At 54.6% G+C, this 17,380-nt stretch overlaps 1 protein-coding gene across 3 annotated transcripts; it reads right to left on the reverse strand.

Annotated features, from left to right (window-relative positions):
• Nucleotides 1-1,725: 1,725 nt before the first annotated feature.
• Nucleotides 1,726-16,315, reverse strand: BSG (basigin (Ok blood group)). Of its 3 annotated transcripts, none has more exons than XM_037384536.1 (9): nucleotides 16,183-16,315; nucleotides 11,042-11,389; nucleotides 9,302-9,458; nucleotides 7,382-7,470; nucleotides 6,743-6,870; nucleotides 6,249-6,522; nucleotides 3,843-3,855; nucleotides 3,445-3,514; nucleotides 1,726-2,833 (listed from the first exon to the last, which is right to left on the reverse strand). In XM_037384536.1, the coding sequence occupies exons 1-8, from the start codon at nucleotides 16,262-16,264 to the stop codon at nucleotides 3,457-3,459; spliced, it is 1,149 nt and encodes a 382-aa protein (XP_037240433.1). In that variant the 5' UTR covers nucleotides 16,265-16,315; the 3' UTR covers nucleotides 1,726-2,833; nucleotides 3,445-3,456. The 3 variants fall into 3 exon arrangements, with proteins under 3 accessions (XP_037240433.1, XP_037240432.1, XP_037240434.1); XM_037384535.1 differs by having other exon boundaries at nucleotides 3,843-3,867; nucleotides 16,183-16,314; XM_037384537.1 differs by lacking the exon at nucleotides 11,042-11,389 and having other exon boundaries at nucleotides 3,843-3,867; nucleotides 16,183-16,314.
• Nucleotides 16,316-17,380: the final 1,065 nt, after the last annotated feature.

The following is a 17,380-nucleotide window of genomic DNA, read 5'->3' on the forward strand; positions in this document are numbered from 1 at the left end:
GATGGGGACACCGGCCAAGCCCCCAGCGAGGGCTGGATGCAGGAGCAGAGCCACCCCCGCTGCAGGGGCCACGGCTCTTGCCGCCCTGGTTGCCACAGGCCCGGGGTCAGGCAAGACCCACTCGGGGTCACGGTGCCACACGGAAAATGTGGCCGCGGCGGGTGGCACCATCTGCTGCCCGCGGTACAGAAACACAGCCGGGCATCCCCGCGTCCGGCAACCACGCCGGCCACAGCCGACGCCAGCCCTGCCCCATGCCCATGCTCTGAGCCCCACGGACGAGACCCCAAAACCTACGCTCCAGGCCACGGCACCAAGTCGCCCCCTTGGCATCGCAGAGCTGCCCCCAAGCAATAGCCTGTTTCTCCAAACCGCCCCCGAGCACAGTGCTGGCCACCAGCCCTGAGCCCAGCGTAGCCCCTGGCAAGCCCACCTGCGAGCCCAGCATAGCCCCCAGTGAGCCCACCTGCACAGGGGGCCGGAGCAAACACAGGGGTCCCAGCCAGGCTCGCCCCAAGGCGTCAAGACACGGAGGCTGAGCAGGATGCCCACAGGCAGCAGTGCCTGGAGCACCTGCGCTCCCCGGGACAGAGCAGAGCTCCGAGCACCAGCCGTGCACAGAGCTCGGTGCGGCAGCGCGGCAGGGCTTCGCCTTGGCTCACCATGGCAGCTGCTGTGGGAGAGCGGGCTCGGCAGAGAGCAGCACGATGCTGCTCCGTCCCCATCCCGTCCCCATCCCAGCTCCCCAGGCTGTTTTTCTCCTCTGGGCCTGCCCAGCCTAACAAAAGGCACAAGCGATGCTTTGTGCGGCGGCCCAGAGCTGGGTCAGGCAGGACCCATAATCCTCATCAAGCAAATTAAGCCATGCATTGATTTTTTCACCCAGACAGCACCTGCAAGCACAAGGCTGGCTGTGAAGGCTTGCATAACCCACTTCCATGCCGCAGAGCCACGCTGCCCGGTCAGCCCTGCTGATGACACACTGAGGCAGCAGAAACTATCAGGAGGGACCCGGCCACCGCCGCTCTGGGCTGCCAGACCTTCCTGCAGGCATCAGCTCTCCAGGCACAGCGCTGCAGTCGCAGCCGTGCTCCCCAGGTACCCCTTCCTGGACAGGGAAAAAGAGTTGGGTACAGCTTGAGGCTGCAAGGCCATGGCTCAGTCACCCACTGGGACCAGCTGGAAGGACACGGTGGCTCCTCTCCAGCACCGCCTTGCTTGCAAAGGGACAGAGCACAGGGCTGGCAGCAGGAAAAGGATCCCCCACCATTATCATCCATCCTCTCCCCAGGCACAAGGTTGCACGCAAAGGCAGCGAAGGCATTGCACCTCTGCTGTCCCACCACAGGAAAGTGCAGGGCGAAAGAAAAATAACTGCTTAAGAGAAGCACAGGACACACAAGCAGCACATCCTGCAAAGGCTCCTGTAGGACAGGGCTGATCCTTGACCCCACAGCCACAAGGAACCGTGCAGCAGGGAGAGGTGATGCCTGTCCCCAGACAAGCAAGCATGCTCCAGGCTCTGCAGAGCAGGGAGCACCACTTGTCTCCCTCCACAAAGGCTTGAACACCTCTCGAGCTGCAAATACTTGGTGATCAGAGTACAGTCAGAGCTGGCACCGAGCTGCGAGAGACAGCATTGCGTTCTACAGCCAGAAATGAGTCAGCAGGTCAGGCAACCCAGGGGTCCAGCCCATAGGGAAGAGACTAGAGTCCAAACAAAGATGGGGGAAAGAAAAAAAAAAAAAAGAATCATCTTTATTTGTGAAGTGTGTTAACAGATGGAACAGTTCAATGCTACCCAGCAATAAAGGTATTAGACTCCACTGAGCACTTGTCTGCTCTCAGGCTCCCATGTCATGCAAACATCACAATGGCTCAAGCACAAGAACACACGCTGTTAAACTGCCCCCGGCACTGACCACAGCCCCTGCTCACTCTGCCCCAATCCCCCACTGCAGCAACCTGAGAAGAGATATAACCACCCACGAAATAAGTTAAAAGCAATTGCATTTATCCAGTGTCCAGCTCTAGCACACTGCCTCCTGGTTGTCTGTCTATTTTTAGGGTAACTAAGAACAGCTCTGGAGGAGCCGATGGCTGACGGGACGTGCCGAGGAATGAGCCCTTTGCCCGCTGCTCCCCAGGAGTGGCAACAGCAGCCGTGCCTGGTGCCCTGCCCAAGTGGCATACGGGACATGTGCTGCTTCCACGCTAGGGAAAGGTATGGCCTTGCTCCAGGTGATGCGCTGGGAGACACAGAACTACTTTCCTGGGAACTCTCGGGTCAGGCTGGGTCATCTCCCACTGTCACCAAAGCTGCTTCTTCCTGACCCACGCAAACAGGGCAGGACAACAGAACTGGGAACCCAGGCTGTGCCACCTGCATCTGTGGAGCAGCACACGAGGAACTGCGCACATCTCGCTGCACGTTCAGGTCTTCTCTACAGCTCTTTGAGTGGCTTCAAACACTGAGGTGGGGCAGGAGGGCATTTCAGAATGGCCCAGTCCAACACACCCTGTTCTTCCCAGAGGTGAGGAAGAAGCAAGCTGTACTCCCACCCACCCACTCGGTACCAACACAAACAAACCTAGGACAGAAACAGCCAGTGACCTAGACTACCAGAAACAAGGAATTTACATTTACAGGTAGAAAAACCCTCCCACAACTCTTTAATAAAAAAAAGTGTATTTTAGATTCTACAACTTAAGTTTCTTTAGAAAGTGAAGTAACTGAATCGCAAGGACGCACTAGAATATTTCACGGTGCTATTTTACCAAAATATTAGAAGAAAACAAAATTGTCCAGATGAGTTGTTCATCTACATGTCACCTGGCAGGGGAGAGAGAGAGAGAGAAAAGCCACTTAGATAACCCAGCTGTACCAGTAAGGCTGCACTGTGCTAGAGGGGGCTGATGGAGCAGTACAGGACAAAGGCAGCCCGTCAGTAAAGCTGTGGGCTAGGACTTACCTCCTGCTCAAGTCCAGGGCAGGAGTTACCAGGCAGTCCTAACTCTCCCATGCTTTAGAGCCCCATTGTAGTCCCACACATTCTTCTCCCTCTCCCCTCGCCTGCCTGGGCAGAGGTCAGACACCCTGCCTTATCCCACACACAGTCCCAGCAGCTCTGGAAGGTTTCTACCAGGCCTGTGCCTGAGCTTCACGGCAACACATGTCCCCCCCAGCCTTCCCAGATTCTGCAGTATGATGCTGGGCCAGAAAAGCCTCTGTCAGCATGGATGCTCCTGCTTCTCCCAGGGACCCTTTGCAGATGCAGCCAGTGCAGCCAGGCCAGACCTCTGAGCAGCTGATAGAGCTCCAGCTGGGTTACAGCTAGAGACAGGCACCCAGGCTGCTGTAGGAGCCCCTCGCTGTGAGGGGGCAAAGAGCCTGGCACAGCCACTGTTCTTGGCAGCGGCTCTACCCTGGGGAGTTGCACTCACCTGGCCCCTCTCTTAGTTAGCATTTCTCTGGCGGACGTTCTTGTCCTTGTGGTTTGTGGCGTTGCTTTTCCTGGAAAGAGAGAAGGGGCAGTGAGGAAAGAAAAAAAAGCACAAAGCCCCCCCCCGCAATGTAATTCAGGTCCAAATAGATGGTCAAGGTAAAGCAAAATGACATTAGTCACGAGAACAGCATCAGTTTGAGACACTGGTGCCATCCCCCATTTTATGTGGCTCATACCCAGGTCACATTAAATGATTCCTGGGGGGGAAAGTCTCCTGCCCAGCAAGCTTGTGTGCCATCCCCACACCAGCTAGCTTTTATATTCAGAGCAGATTCCCTGGATGGATGCGATCTGCCAGTACAAGTCTGGCTAACCAGGAAAAAGCAAGGTACTTACAGCGGTGCAGAACCTCCATCATCATCTTCACATTCAGAACAGCATAGAAAGAAAGAATGAGTAGTGTCAGGAACAGCATGTAAGAAGTAATCCCTGTCACCTCTTAAAACTCTGAGCACTGCATTTCAGACTGGTTACTGGATACACTGGATACTACTGCCTGCACAGCACTGAACACAAAAGGTCATCTCCCCCACAGGGCTCATTTTGCCAGGACCTGGCAGAGCAGGGGGCTACTTCTTACTGGAAGACTACCACCCCCAGCATGAGTTAAGCTGCTTCTTGTCTAGGCTTAGACAAGGCACAAACTTAGACATAAGCTCCTGTTGGCACAGGGTAGGCTTGGCTCACAGGATAAGTCACCATCGCCCTGGCAGCCAGCAGCTGTCAGGTCTGGCACCTCACTGAGGCACACCTGGGACTAACCACCCCAGGAGACCACCGAGTCAGTCACACAGGGAAGCATCCCAGTCTCTAAAGCAGCACTGCTGACTGGGAACATCTGTTTAACACTTGCGCCCTGTGTACCCTCAGCAGACCAGCCAGTCTTTCCCACCACCAGCAGTCAGAACTGGAAAAAAGAGCGCCACAGATCCGCCCAGCAAAACAGCCCAGCTGCCACAGATCTCACTGCTGCTCTCACCCCTGCGGCACCACTAACTCAGATGGCTCCCAGATCTGAGCAGAATTCAACGGCAAGTGAAGGGGAATCCAAACAAGATGTTTTGGGAATGAAGCTTTAAGCATCAGCAGCAGTATGCTCTTCTTCCCCACACATTTTGTGAAATCAATAATCGCACTGCACACCACATTCTTGCTACGCTGAGAAGCACGGCTAAGAAAACATTGCTGCTGACATGTGCCAAGCCCTGGGGCCTTTCACCAGCTCCCTGCAGTCTGCCACCTTCCAGCAGGAAGGTGCCCATCATCTCTTCCAGAGTCCCAGCTTCCCTCAAACAGCACCGAGCGGTGAGGCCCATGCTCTAAGGATTGGGGCTGCCTCAGGCACCAAGATGTGCGTGCATACAGCTGGTGAGAGGACGGCTGCAGGAACATGGCACAAAATCTTCTACTTACCATTTGAGGTGGCACCCAGCAGCAGAGAAGGGAAGAGTGGAAAGATAACACCAGCAAGGATATCACACCGCACACAAGCCAGACTCTTCCCATCCCAGGTAATGGATCATCCTCACAACCACGTACCGTGAGGAGCAGCATTTGTCCGAGCTGGCTCAGCCATGCCTTACTGCTGCCTCCTCTCAAGAGGGGCAAAGCTACAAAGGCTTTTGGGAAGAGGTAACCACCTTACGCTAGGGAAGTCTAAAGCTTTATATGGTGCTGTACCCTCATCCGCAAGCACTTGGGAACCTGAGCTTAAGAGCTCTGGCCAAGGAGCATCAGGACACTTCAGGACACATGCCCAGTCTTCATCTGTCAAAGCATCTGCTACAGCTCTGACAGGTCAGCACTCGACATGATCTGGCCCAGGCTGATGCCATCAGAAGCCAGATCACTCTACACTCACAGGCTATAGTTTTTTTGCTGGAAGATGCAGCTACAACAGCCTTAGAAAGACATCTGCCTTCCAGCCAAGAGTGTCAAGAGGACAAAGCCTCCGCTTGTAAAACTGCCTCGAGTAAAGTTCCCCAAGGGGAGGGATATTTAGTTTCAGTCCCTCTGCTGCACCCTCACTCCACTCAGCCTGCCTGATGTGCTGTTCCAGGGCTAAGGGGCCTGACCCAGCAAGCAGGAAGGATACCAAGCATTTACACTTCATTGTTAACTGGATCAGATAAGGGATGGGTGGCTGGGCTAACACAATGCAGATCCTTACTGATAAGGAAAGGGAGGAGCTGATATTCCCAGAACAGAATAAAGAGAGCACCAGGCCTTGAGGAAGTCTCCTGGAGTCAGGATGCGTGGATCAGAGGACCCAAAACAGATCCATGAACTGAACGCGAATTAAGCTAAGCCTAGTCTTACAGAGCCACTAACGCAGTCCCTCGATTCTGCAGCACCAAAAAAGCTCTACTACTTGTTCTGAAATCAGCTTCTCCAGAACATTAGCTGCCAAAGCCAGCTCAGTCCTGCAGACACTCACGTGAAGCACTTGAGCAAAGTGCAGAGGAACTGGTGAGACAAAAGGCCAGGCTGACCAGCACTGAATCTTATCTCGCTCCAGATCCAAAGCACAGCTTGCTGAAGGACTGTTCGAAAAGCACAAGTACTTGCAACTTCACCCTAAAGCAGCCTGGCAAAGACTACAATCGTTTTACAAGGAGTGCCCCAAGAAGCAGCCCTCAAATTAAGGCCCATCCGATAAAGGGAACTCCAAAAGAACATTTTGCTTGCACCCTACAAGTCACTTGGTCTGCCCAGAAAGATTTAACCCCAGGCACCTCTTACCATCAAGAACTTCATCTGGCTTCCTCCTCTTCTCATAGATGAAGATGATGGTGACAAGAACGAGGACTTCTGCCACAATACCCAGGAAGGGCCAGAGTGCTGCTAGACGGCTGCGTACGCGCAGGTTCACTGTAGCACCACCAGAGCCGTAAGAGTTGGTGGCATTGCAGTGGTAGTCACCCGTATCCTCCTCAATATTCAGTTTAAGAATACGTAACTCTGTCTTGTTGCCACTGGACTTGATAATGTATCGACCAGAACCATTGATGATGGGCTGGAGGGAGGGAGAAAGGGAGACAGCTCTCAGGGCAGTGCTGAGATGAGGGGAGCTGCTCACTTACTACACATGGTTCTACTACTACAGGAATCCTCCTTGCCACAGCACCGAGGGCTACTTTGAAACAGCTAATTCTGATGGGGCAAGGTCCTCCACCTCTTTGCTGGGAAACAGAGTAGGCAGAAGAGGAGAAAGAGCATCAAACCACAGCACTTACCTCTTGACCACTTTTGTACCAGAGCCAAGAGAAAACAGGGGGGAAAGAGGGATTCTTGCAGGTCAGCACACCAGTGTCCCCTTCATTCCCATGCTCAGACTTCTTGTACGCCGTCACTTGGGGTGGAACTATAACCAAGAGAAAAAGAAATTCAGGCACCTCACCGTAGAAAGCACGTAGATTCGTGCTCCCTGCAGCCCCTCCAGCCAGCATCAGATGCCGTTACCCATATAGCCTGACTTCAGTTTCCAAAATGCCTTAGTGGGTCTGTTCTCCTCGCTTGCCCGTTGTCCAGCATTTTCAGAAAGGAAAGCACATCAAGCTGCTTCGAGAAAGGCTCAGACACATTCGCCCACCAGGTATCATCCCTCTCCCGTTATTCTTGTGGGAGCATGCCCACAGCAGAAGGCTGCTTTAATGCAAGGTCTAAGAGCTGACCCTACAGACGCTTTAGCTGCCTGATAAAATGGAGCTGCCTCACAGAGCAAGCCCAGTAGTACACGTGTAGAGTCTTGCAGCCTTATCAGTAAGGACTAGAAGCAGCTTTAAGCAGCTGAAAAGATACCAAAGCAAAGCCTTCAGGAGAACGCAGCTTCTCCACTCCCCTCCTCGGACCCAGAAGCAAACATATGAAGTTACCTGAAATATTCACTTGTGCTTTTATCACTGGGTTTGTTTTGTAGACGCAATCATAGACACCAGAGTGCTCTTCCATCTTCCCCTCGATTCTGCCAGAGAACAGGATGTCAGATAAGCATTCAGCACAACTGACTCATCCACAGACACCAAACTCCAGACCCATGGAAAGAGACACTGCTAGGCATCAATCTCCTCCACAGGCAATTTCTCCCATTCCAGCACCAGTCCTTGCGCTGCACCACGTATCTACAGCAACCCAACTCTCCACCCTTCTCCCCTCAAAGAGTGAGGATGTCAGAAGAGGGTTTCATGTACACCAAGTCTAACACAGGTCCGTCAAGTCAGTCATCACTGAGGCCTCCTGACCCTGTGTCCTGAATCCTGAAAACCAGCAGCATTCACTCCCTAGCCCAAAGCACTCTTGCTATCAGGGACTCTACAAAGGGCAAAAAAATTGAAGACCAAAACTGTTAGCTAGTACAGATGAAGAAAACCAGGAGCACCAGGACAACACTACACCATACCCAGGTGCAGTGCTGTATGTACCATTCAGAAGCAGCCAACTTCATGCTCTTCCCTCTTCCATACAGACTCCAGACTCATGTAAAAAAAAACAAACCACAACCATACCCTACTGTGCAAAGCCAACAGAATCTGAGGTGCAGCAAGGGAGTCCTCTAGCCAGCACAACCCAGGACACAGCCACACACCCCAGGTTAAGACATCAGCCCTGCGGTTCACCTCTAAAGGAGGCCAGCAAGGAGTTTAGGACAACAGGTTCAGAGGAAGGCTGCTCTTCCCCTGCAGAAAAGCCAACTGAAACACATGGCAAAGCAGTGGCAAAGAAACACCCAGGCTGGATTACTCTGGATTGACCCAAGCGTAGGGAGAACTCTCCCATTTTCCTTTTTGTAAAGCTGCTGCAATGAGATTTAGTGGATTACACTGCACTGCAACAAACACCTCATTCTGCAGCTTAGTAATGCCCACTCAAGGGAAGGGGCAGGCAAAGTTTCAGTCCTGTGGCTGCACTGGGACAACAGGCTGTTTTGTTAGTTCTACTGTGCATGGCGCTTCCCACTTCCAAAAACCACTCAGCTGAGGAATTGAGGTCACGCGAGGGAGGCTGGGTTATAAATACTTTAATCCTTGTTCAGCTCCCTGTTGCTATGGGGAGACAGGCACGTCGGCACTGCCATACAAAAGGACATGATGCCTCTACAGCTGCTGGGTCACTGCCAGCCAGGCCTGACTGTAATCAAAAAGGAAAGCTCACTGCACTGTTACAATAAGGCTGGTATTCCCGTTTCTGCTCTGCTACATCCTGCAAACAGTTTCTGAGCACTGACCAGAACTCAGGGGCAGCTTCCCAGCTTGTTCTGTAAGAACGGTTGGACTTTGGAATGGTACATAAAACCCAGAGGCGCAGACAGCATACACGGGAGTCTCTCATTCCACACATGGCCTCCGGGAGCAGGGAGCTGACATCCTGCTCAGAGCAGGGGTCCCTCAAAACCCTGGGAAAACAGCTCCAGCACACTGATGTCAGCACAGACAGACAGTGTGGACTCAGGTCAGACGACAGCCCCAGCCATGCTGCACCTGACAAACCAGAGCCCAGCTGAACACCTGCGTAAAAACATGAAGCAGCAGAACTTCTCTTACTAAGAGGGTATTTGCGGCATATAACTTTCCCTTCCTCCTCCTTTTTGCCCTGTCCTCCTCGTAAAGGAGGAAATGTTGGGCCTTACCAAAGTGTTGCTTAGCTCATCTTATGTTCTAAAGTTTAAAAGCATACATTTTCAGCAAGACTGAAAGCATTTCGCTTCGGGTTCAGCAGATAGGAAACATGAACTGCCTCCGGTAAAAAACCTGAGGCCTGTGTTCAGATTCTTATCTGACCTTGCCCCTGACACTCACGTGTAACTGGTGAAAGCACTTGACTCTGTGTCCGTCTGAAGTATCTTGTCCCCGTGCATCCATTCGTGCCCCTTGATGGCAGGGTAAGGCGCAGTGATGTTACAGCTGAGGATCAGCTTGCCAGAGACACCAGTTACATGAGCTTTGATTTCTGGACCTGCATTTGTAAACAATTCAATGGAAGTTAACAACCAGTATCCCAGAGGTCACATGCCTGCCCAAGAACCTCTACTGCAAAACCCACAGCTCCTTCTGGTCTCTATCATAGCTTTCACTTACCTCTGCAAACAGTTTCCTACCAGAACTGGTGACACCAGCATAGGAGAGACTCGAATGCCAGGCAGCGAGGGCCTGACTGCACCTAGCGATAACCAGCGCTGGCCTTGCAGCTGCTCCCACCACGAGCAGGACCACTGCCATGTGTGCTGGATCACTGAGCCTCCTGCTGTCCCTACAATGGGTGCAGCTCCAGCAGAGCTAAGTGCTCGATAAGCAATAGGAAAGGTCATACTGTGAAGGGCAGAGCATGGCGCTCTGCTTTTATGAGCCACTATAGCACTCTGTGTCAACACCTTCCAGAATCTGAGCAGCTTTAGACACCTTCAGGTAAGGAAATGGATGGCAGTTCAAGATCCTCTCTTGTGAGGGGTAGCAAACAAGACCATAGGTGAGCAGTATGAGCATCACCTGATGCAGCCCAGATTAAGAGTTAGATCTACTCCAGGGAGAACACACAGAACCACGACTCCGAAAGGTCTTGGGGCCTCCATGAGCCAAGCAGCAGTAAATTATGCAACATGACTCAGGCATTTCTACTTGTAGGAGGCAATTCAAGGAAACTGCTGCCATTAGCAGCACCGCTGCACAGCCCTGGTAGCACTATGGTTCCTACCCTTCCTTTCAATCTCTTGGAAGCAACAATTTTTGCACAGGGCTGACAGACATTTTGCTATTCCTCCTACCCAAATCCCACTGGAAGAAGGTTCTGCTGGAGTTCTGTATTCCCTAGCACATTTATGCTGAGAAGACTGCTGTGCTGCTCTGCTAACTTCAGGATTCATGGTAAGACCTTAGCAGGATTTTTTAAATCCCTGACACTGGCCCAGGTTTCTGTTACTCAAAGCAGCTGCCTGTGAGCTCCAGAGCTCGACTGCCAGCTCTGTAACTAGAGGGAACCCAGTCACTTCCACAGGACAAGCAACTATAACACATTCAGTGTCGCACACAGACACGGCCATTTCAAAAACGGTTGCATCTCAAGAAACTCAAAGCAAGTTTTGTTCCCCACAGCTTGTATCACTAGCAAGAAAGCGAGCTTAAAGCCGGACTGTTGAGAGGAGCAGAAGCTGTACGAGCTGTAGGGAAGGGCCGGTTTGTCAGTGGTGGTTAGGGCAGAGTCTACCACAGAATCAAGACTCAATTCTGCAAGCCAGCACCGGGACTTGGAGGCACTCGGGAAATAAGCGGCAGGTTCCAGGTCTTTGGCTCCGGAAAAGGCACGGGATTGCCGAAGGGCGTTTTGGTTGGGAAGCCACAACCCTTTTTGAGCAGGACCATTTTGGGTCAAGTCACAAGTGGTGAGGGAGATGACAGAGGGTGGGAGTCTCTCGGTTCTACAGCTGGGATGGGAGGGTGAGGGGAGCTTTCGGGAGCCACAGGACACGGGTGCAGGGGTGAGCATGGCAGGAGACTCAAGACACTGGTGTCCGAGCAAGTGCCAAGGCCTGTGTGGCCACTCACGTTCGATGACAAAAACGTTCGCCTGGGAACGGATCCACTTGACTTTGGGGCTCTTCGACAAGTGGTTGCGGTCAGGGTCGTTGCTAGCCCGGCACTCATACATGCCCGAGTCGTCGCTTGTGAGGTTTGCGATGTAGATGGTACTGGTAGAGTGCAGGTTGTAGGTGGCGTTGATTTTGACACGGTCCTGCCGTGCACCATCCCAGAGCTGAGCATAGGTCTCATTTGGCTCGTTTCCCTCAAACCACCACTGGATCTCAGGGATGGGATTGCCAATCGCCTCGCAGTACAACTCGACGCTGTCCTGAGTCAGTCTCTTTTGAGACAGTGGTGACTTTATAAAACCAGCTATGAGTTGAAGAGGTATTAGTGCAAAGTGTTAGTGCAAAGCAAGAAATCACCCTCTACAGCAAAAAAACAAGTCAGCCATTGAGAAGAGGACACACACGACCTTCAGATCAGCATAGTCTTCCCTCCCTCCCCTCCACGCTCTCTGAACTCTGCCCAGCTCAGACAGGGCTGTTATTTTTAATTGTTGCTCCTCCAGTCAACACTTCCTGCAACTCAGCTGCAAAACCAGAACACACAAACCAGCATATAGCATTTGCCACTATAAAAACAAGAAACCCACAGCAGTCATGGCACTGCCCATCTTCCACGAGGGACAGCGCTGCAACACGACACTTGCTGGGGCAGACCAAGTGCCTGCAATGCTTCCCCAACACTCACTCGGTCCCCAGGCAATTTCAGTTCTGGATGAAGACAAGAACAGGGTTTTGTTGCAAGGGCTTACCCAGCCTCCATGGTCCCCAGACAAATTAAGCATCCCCTGCACTCTGGCACGGGTCTGCCAAAGCACCCGCTGCAGGTCGCGATGGAAGGCTGGCAGCATGCGTCCCACCGCGGGGAGGGCAGTACCCAGAGCAGACCAAGCCCTGCTGAGTCAGTTTTAAGGCAACTGCCACGGGAAAAGTGCTTCATTACTCCCCTCTCACCCTGGAGAGGAACGTGCCCATTCCCCCTTGCTGCCATGCCTGAGGTCAGCTGGGAGCAGGCTGGGTCCCAGGCACTCCCAATGCTGCACAGTGACTAGGGGACACTGTGCACTGCCACACATACCCTGCGTGGTGACCAGGGGACACTGTGCACTGCCACACATACCCTGCGTGGTGACCAGGGGACACTGTGCACTGCCACACATACCATTCCCTTCGCTGGCCTCTCATCTGCCAGCCCTCACTGCGCTGCAAGGGCTGCTCTCTGCCTCGCTCTCACACGCTTGTTCCACACCTCTGCTCACTAAGATACATGGCAGATACTTTTAAAAACAATTTAAGATAAGTTTTTTTTAGGGGGAGGAATGCCTTGCAGCCTGCAAGATGTCACAAGCCAGGTGAGGAAACATGAACTTTTGTTTTCACACAAACACTGAAATCAGACTTTTTATCTCAGGCAAGATAACTTTGCCAGGCTAAATTAGAAATAAACGGATTAAAAGAGCAAGAAGCAGCTGCAGGCTACAACTACGGTATTTTTCAAACTGCTCTTGCGGCGAGAAGCCAGGGGGCTCAGCTTTTGAAAACACAGTCCAAAGGTAGGTCCGTGAGTCACCAGACTGGAAAGCTGAGCTGCTAAACACCTTTAGGTGCAGCAACAGGCACTGTGACCAGCCACCCCAGGGTGCAAACCATCACCAGGCAGCCAGAAGGGCAGGCCCCGGGGGAGCTGTTCTGGAGGGGCAGGAAGGGAGGCTCTAGCAGCAACACCGCTTCTGGAAAAGGCATCATCAAAATCACTTACGTGAATCGACTCAGAGTTAAGAAGAACTAGTGGAGCTTGCGACACATCCTTCCCGCATGCTGACTACACTTCAGACGTGCCAAGGGCAGGCTTATGGGGCACCCCGCACGCAGAGACAGCTTCCAGGAAATTAATTCACTCTGTTATTGAGCACTTAAAGGTTCCTCATTATACAAAATCCTCCTTATATACACTGTGATGTACAGACACATAGGAGGTGAGTTTGGGAGCTAATTTTTTTTTTTTTTAATATGTACCTGAAGATGTTTTGGCAAGAAATCTTATGCCCATTTTTTGTGTCCATAGAAACAAATCAGTATTACAAAACCCAAGTCTGCTCAAACTTCAGAAAAATACAAGCAAGTCTGCAAGCTAAGTTTCAGTGTCCCAAATAAAACAATGCCACATTTCCCAAAGGAAAAATTAGCTTTACATACTAAAGCTTTGAAAGGCTGGAAGAACAGACATGCCTGGACCTGGACAAGGAAAGAGATCTGACCCTGATCTTAGACCAAGACACTTTTAGGAGAAGGCAGATTATTACAAAGAAGCAGGAGGTGACAGGGATCCAAAAAACCATAGGAGGGTATCAGCTGTAAGCAACTTCCCCAGACACCGAGTTTCACTTCTAGAAGTGACCTGTATGCCTGATGGGGCTTTTTTACACCACAAGCCTGTGATTAAACACTCCCAACTACCTAATTCCGACAAGTTACAGAACTGTCTGCAGCACTTGTAAAAGCCTGTCCCACTTTAACTACAGCCTGATTTTAAATGGGAGCTAGTAAACATCGAGGGGGTTTTTTTGTTTTGTTGTTTTTTTTTTGTTTAACAGATACAAGGTGATTATTGTATACCAACAAAATAAGCTGTTGCAAGGTTATTTGCTTTGAGTTAGAGGGCACTTCATGCAGTTCAGACAGGCTAAAAAGCTTTAGCAAGCCCTAACAACAGCAAGTACCATTTGCATTCACATGGGATTAATAACCCCCTCTGCTCCCAACACAAAGCAAGCCAGGCAATCAAAAATCCTGGGCACTCAAGGCTGGGGAACACGCCTGCTGAGTGCAGGGACACACAAGCACAGCCGGCATCAATCCAGTGGAATCGATCAGAGCTACTCAAAACATTTCCCAAATGGTGATGGGCTGCACACTGAAATCAGCTCACAAAAACAAGAGATTCTTCTCAGAACTGAGCTGGACACTCCCCTTGGGCACTGTGCGGTATCTGACCAAGCTGGGACAGCAGGGTGAAGGCAGACAAGACCAGATAACTCCTCTCCAGCCACCTTCAAACTAAAAACAACCTCTCGCCCGGGGGCAGAGGGAGGAGTTCATGGGGTGTAAACAGTGTCAGGGACCATGCTTGGGCAACCGAGCCTGGCAGGAGACTGCCCTGTCCCACAGAGTATGCTCTCCTCTCCAGCATGACCTTTGTTTCCTGGCCTCGGGAGGGGATGTTTGAGCCTCCGACACTATTTGTCATTTCCATTAACAACTATAGAATGTACTGCCTCCTTGGGCTTCGCATAACCAGGCAGTCCCAACACAGCCAAGTCAAAGACCAGTGCTTTCCATCAGGATACCTCCTCCTGAGGGCACAGGGTACAAGCACACACCTACCTACGCTTCAGCCAGTTGTTCTGCGTGGTGAGCTACCAAAAGCTGGGATATTGCAGTTTAAAAGATCTATCTCTCAGTCTGCTCTACAGCCAAATCTAAATACCGTTGAGAGGTAAACCCCCTCACTTCCCAGCCTCCCCACCCTGCTTATGTGGAGAATTGGCAGTGCAATGCACCGAGCCCAAGAGCCCCACAGCCGGGGCAGGACACACACGCTGCAGAACCGATGGGCCTGTGTAGCAGCTTTTCCTTCTGAGGCTTTTCAGACCAAGGATAGAAACAGCCTCCTCCACATGGCATTTGTGTTGATCCCTTAGGCAGGGGACAGCATGTGGCAGGTCCCCACCAGCGCTCAGCATGGCAGAGGGAGCAGGAAGCAGCCAACATGGGCCATTTCAGGTTAGTTCATGAAACTCCTTGTTCTACCCCCTAAGCGTGAAGTTCAGAAGGCTCTCCCCTGCTCTCCAGTATTAAAATGCAACTCTGCCACAATGGAGCAGACAATTCCATCACTACCCCTGGATTTTTCAGAAGCCTGCCACTCTTTTGCCTTCAATTGTTGGGTTTGGCTCAACCGCACTGCACTAAGTCTGATACCACAAACAGGTGGTGACTTTTTTAGTACCCGCAGAACAGCCAGGAAGAACAGGCTAGTGCTCACAGCAAAACAAAGCCTTCACCATCAGCACCTCCTGCACCAGGTATGAATCAGAGACTGCGGAGTCCTCCAGGCAGCCCTGAACTGGCCGACGGGCCAGGATCTGGCTCAATAAGTGAGGGAATGGAACGGAACATCAGCAGCACCCAGCAGGTCCCAGCCCCTCTGGGGTCCTGCCCCTAGGCACCCAACAGGCTGCTGCAAGCCCCCAGCTGCAGAGCAGGGGGTGGGGGGCCGAGGTGTTGTTCCCTCATTAGGGGATTATCAACTTAAGCACCACGTGAGCATCTTTAGGGATTTAAAACCGAGCGCCCTGCTGCTCCTGGATAAGCCCTGGAAACCCGAGAAATGGCTGCGAGGAATAAATTTCCTTGGTTTCCCCACAGGGAAAGCAGCTGGGCACCCCCGCAGGGCCTTTCCCCCTCAGGGCCAGCTCGCATGGCCCGCGGCCCAGGGGCAGCCACAGCCCGCGGGACCCCCCCCAGGCCCCCCCCTCACAGCCCCCAGCCCCGCCACAGGCTGCGGGACCCCCCAGGCCCCCCCCCGCTCCCTCCTCACAGCCCCCCAGGCTCCCCCAGCCCCCCCCCCCACTCCCTCCTCACAGCCCCCAGCCCCGTCACAGGCTGTGGGACGTCCCCAGGCCCCCCCGCTCCCTCCTCACAGCCCCCAGCCCAGCCACAGACCCCAGGACGCCCCCAGCCCCCGGGACCCTCCACCCTGCCCCAGCCCCGCCGCTCTCCCACCCCCCCCCCCCCCCCCGCTCCCTCAGCACAGGGTCACCCCCCTCCCCGCCCCCGAACGCCGGGCCCAGGCCCGGCCCCACCCGCCGTGCGACGTGCCTCGCCGCAGGGCGCCCGCTGGGTCCCGGCCGGCTCCAGCGCCGCTCCGCCGCTCCACCCCCCCTGTTCAAGCCCGCCGCGGAGCCCGGCTCCCCGCCACGGGGCGAGAGCCGCTCCGCGGAGCCGGGACCCCCGGCACGGGCCGCCCCGCAGAGACACCCCCCGTCCCCCCCCGGCTAAAGCCGCCCCAGCCCAGCCCGAGCCCCCGCCGTCCCGTACTTGTCCCCGCGACGCCGGCGGCCAGCCCGCCGAGGAGAAGCAGCGCCAGGAGGCTGCACGGCCCAGCCGCTCCCGCCGCCATCTCTGCCCGCGCTCCGCGCCGCGCCGCGCCGCCCCGATATAAGCGCCGCGCCGTGTCACGGAGGCGGGGGCGGGTCCGGGGCGGGACACGACCCCTCGGCCCTCCCAGCGGCCAATCGCGCGGCGCTCCGGAGAGCTGTCCCGCCCATCCAGCCCGGCGCGGCCAATCAAAAGGAGCGCTGGCGTAGTGCATCTCTCCTCCCTCCGCTCCCCTGCGGGGAGAGCCGGTTCGGGCCGGTCCCGCCGCGGCCACGCCCACCAGCCAGGCGCGCAGCCAATGGGGAGGCGCAGCGGGGGCCACGCGGCTGCAGCGCCCGCGTGAGCGCGCGGGGCCGGTCCCGGTCTCGGGGCGGGGGAGGGGGAGGAGGGAGCGGGGTGGACGGACGGAGCGGCGGCAGCACCGGGGGACCCTGGTACCACAGCGGCAGCGGGAGCGGTTGGGGGAGCGGCGGCCCCGGGGGTCCCTGGGACCACAGCAGCAGCGGGAAGGGGTGGGCGAGCGGCACTGGGTGGAACCGGGGGTCCCTGGCATCCTAGCGGCAACGGGAGGGGGGGCGTAGCCCCGGGGGAAGGCGGCTGTGCGGGGGAGAGGGGGGAGCGGTAAGCCGGGGAGCACCGTGTGTCATAGGGAGCACCGGTGGGGACCCACACACCTTCCCTGGCTGTCCCTTCGGGGCACATCGTGAAGCAGCCACCCTGGGGTGTCCCCAAGCACGGCAGGGGTGCGGGATGGCCACTCCCGGGTGTCCCCAGAAAGGGCCAGGAGCTGCCTCATCACTGCCATGGCTGTGCCAGAGCCGCCAGTGCTCGGGGTGAGCCGGGGCCACATCCCCACAGTGGGGCACATGGGAAGGGAACCGGGTGATGCTTCCCCAGCACAGGGAGCGAGGCAGAGACAATTGCTCCCGCCAACAACAGTGGGGCCTGTGCCAAGGCAAACCGGCAGCCCAGCACGCCAGGGCCCTGGCCCACAGCCCGCTCCGGCCCTCAGCCAGAGCCCCCAGCCAGGGCACCCCGAGGCACAGGGATGGTGCCTGTCCCAGGACCGCAGCCCAGGCATTACTTTCCACGAGGCTGCAGATGCTGGCCTTCATGTCTTGAGCACCAGCCTGTGGCC

The sequence above is a fragment of the Falco rusticolus genome, chromosome 4, assembly GCF_015220075.1.
Source record: "Falco rusticolus isolate bFalRus1 chromosome 4, bFalRus1.pri, whole genome shotgun sequence".
Taxonomy (NCBI): Eukaryota; Metazoa; Chordata; class Aves; order Falconiformes; family Falconidae; genus Falco; species Falco rusticolus.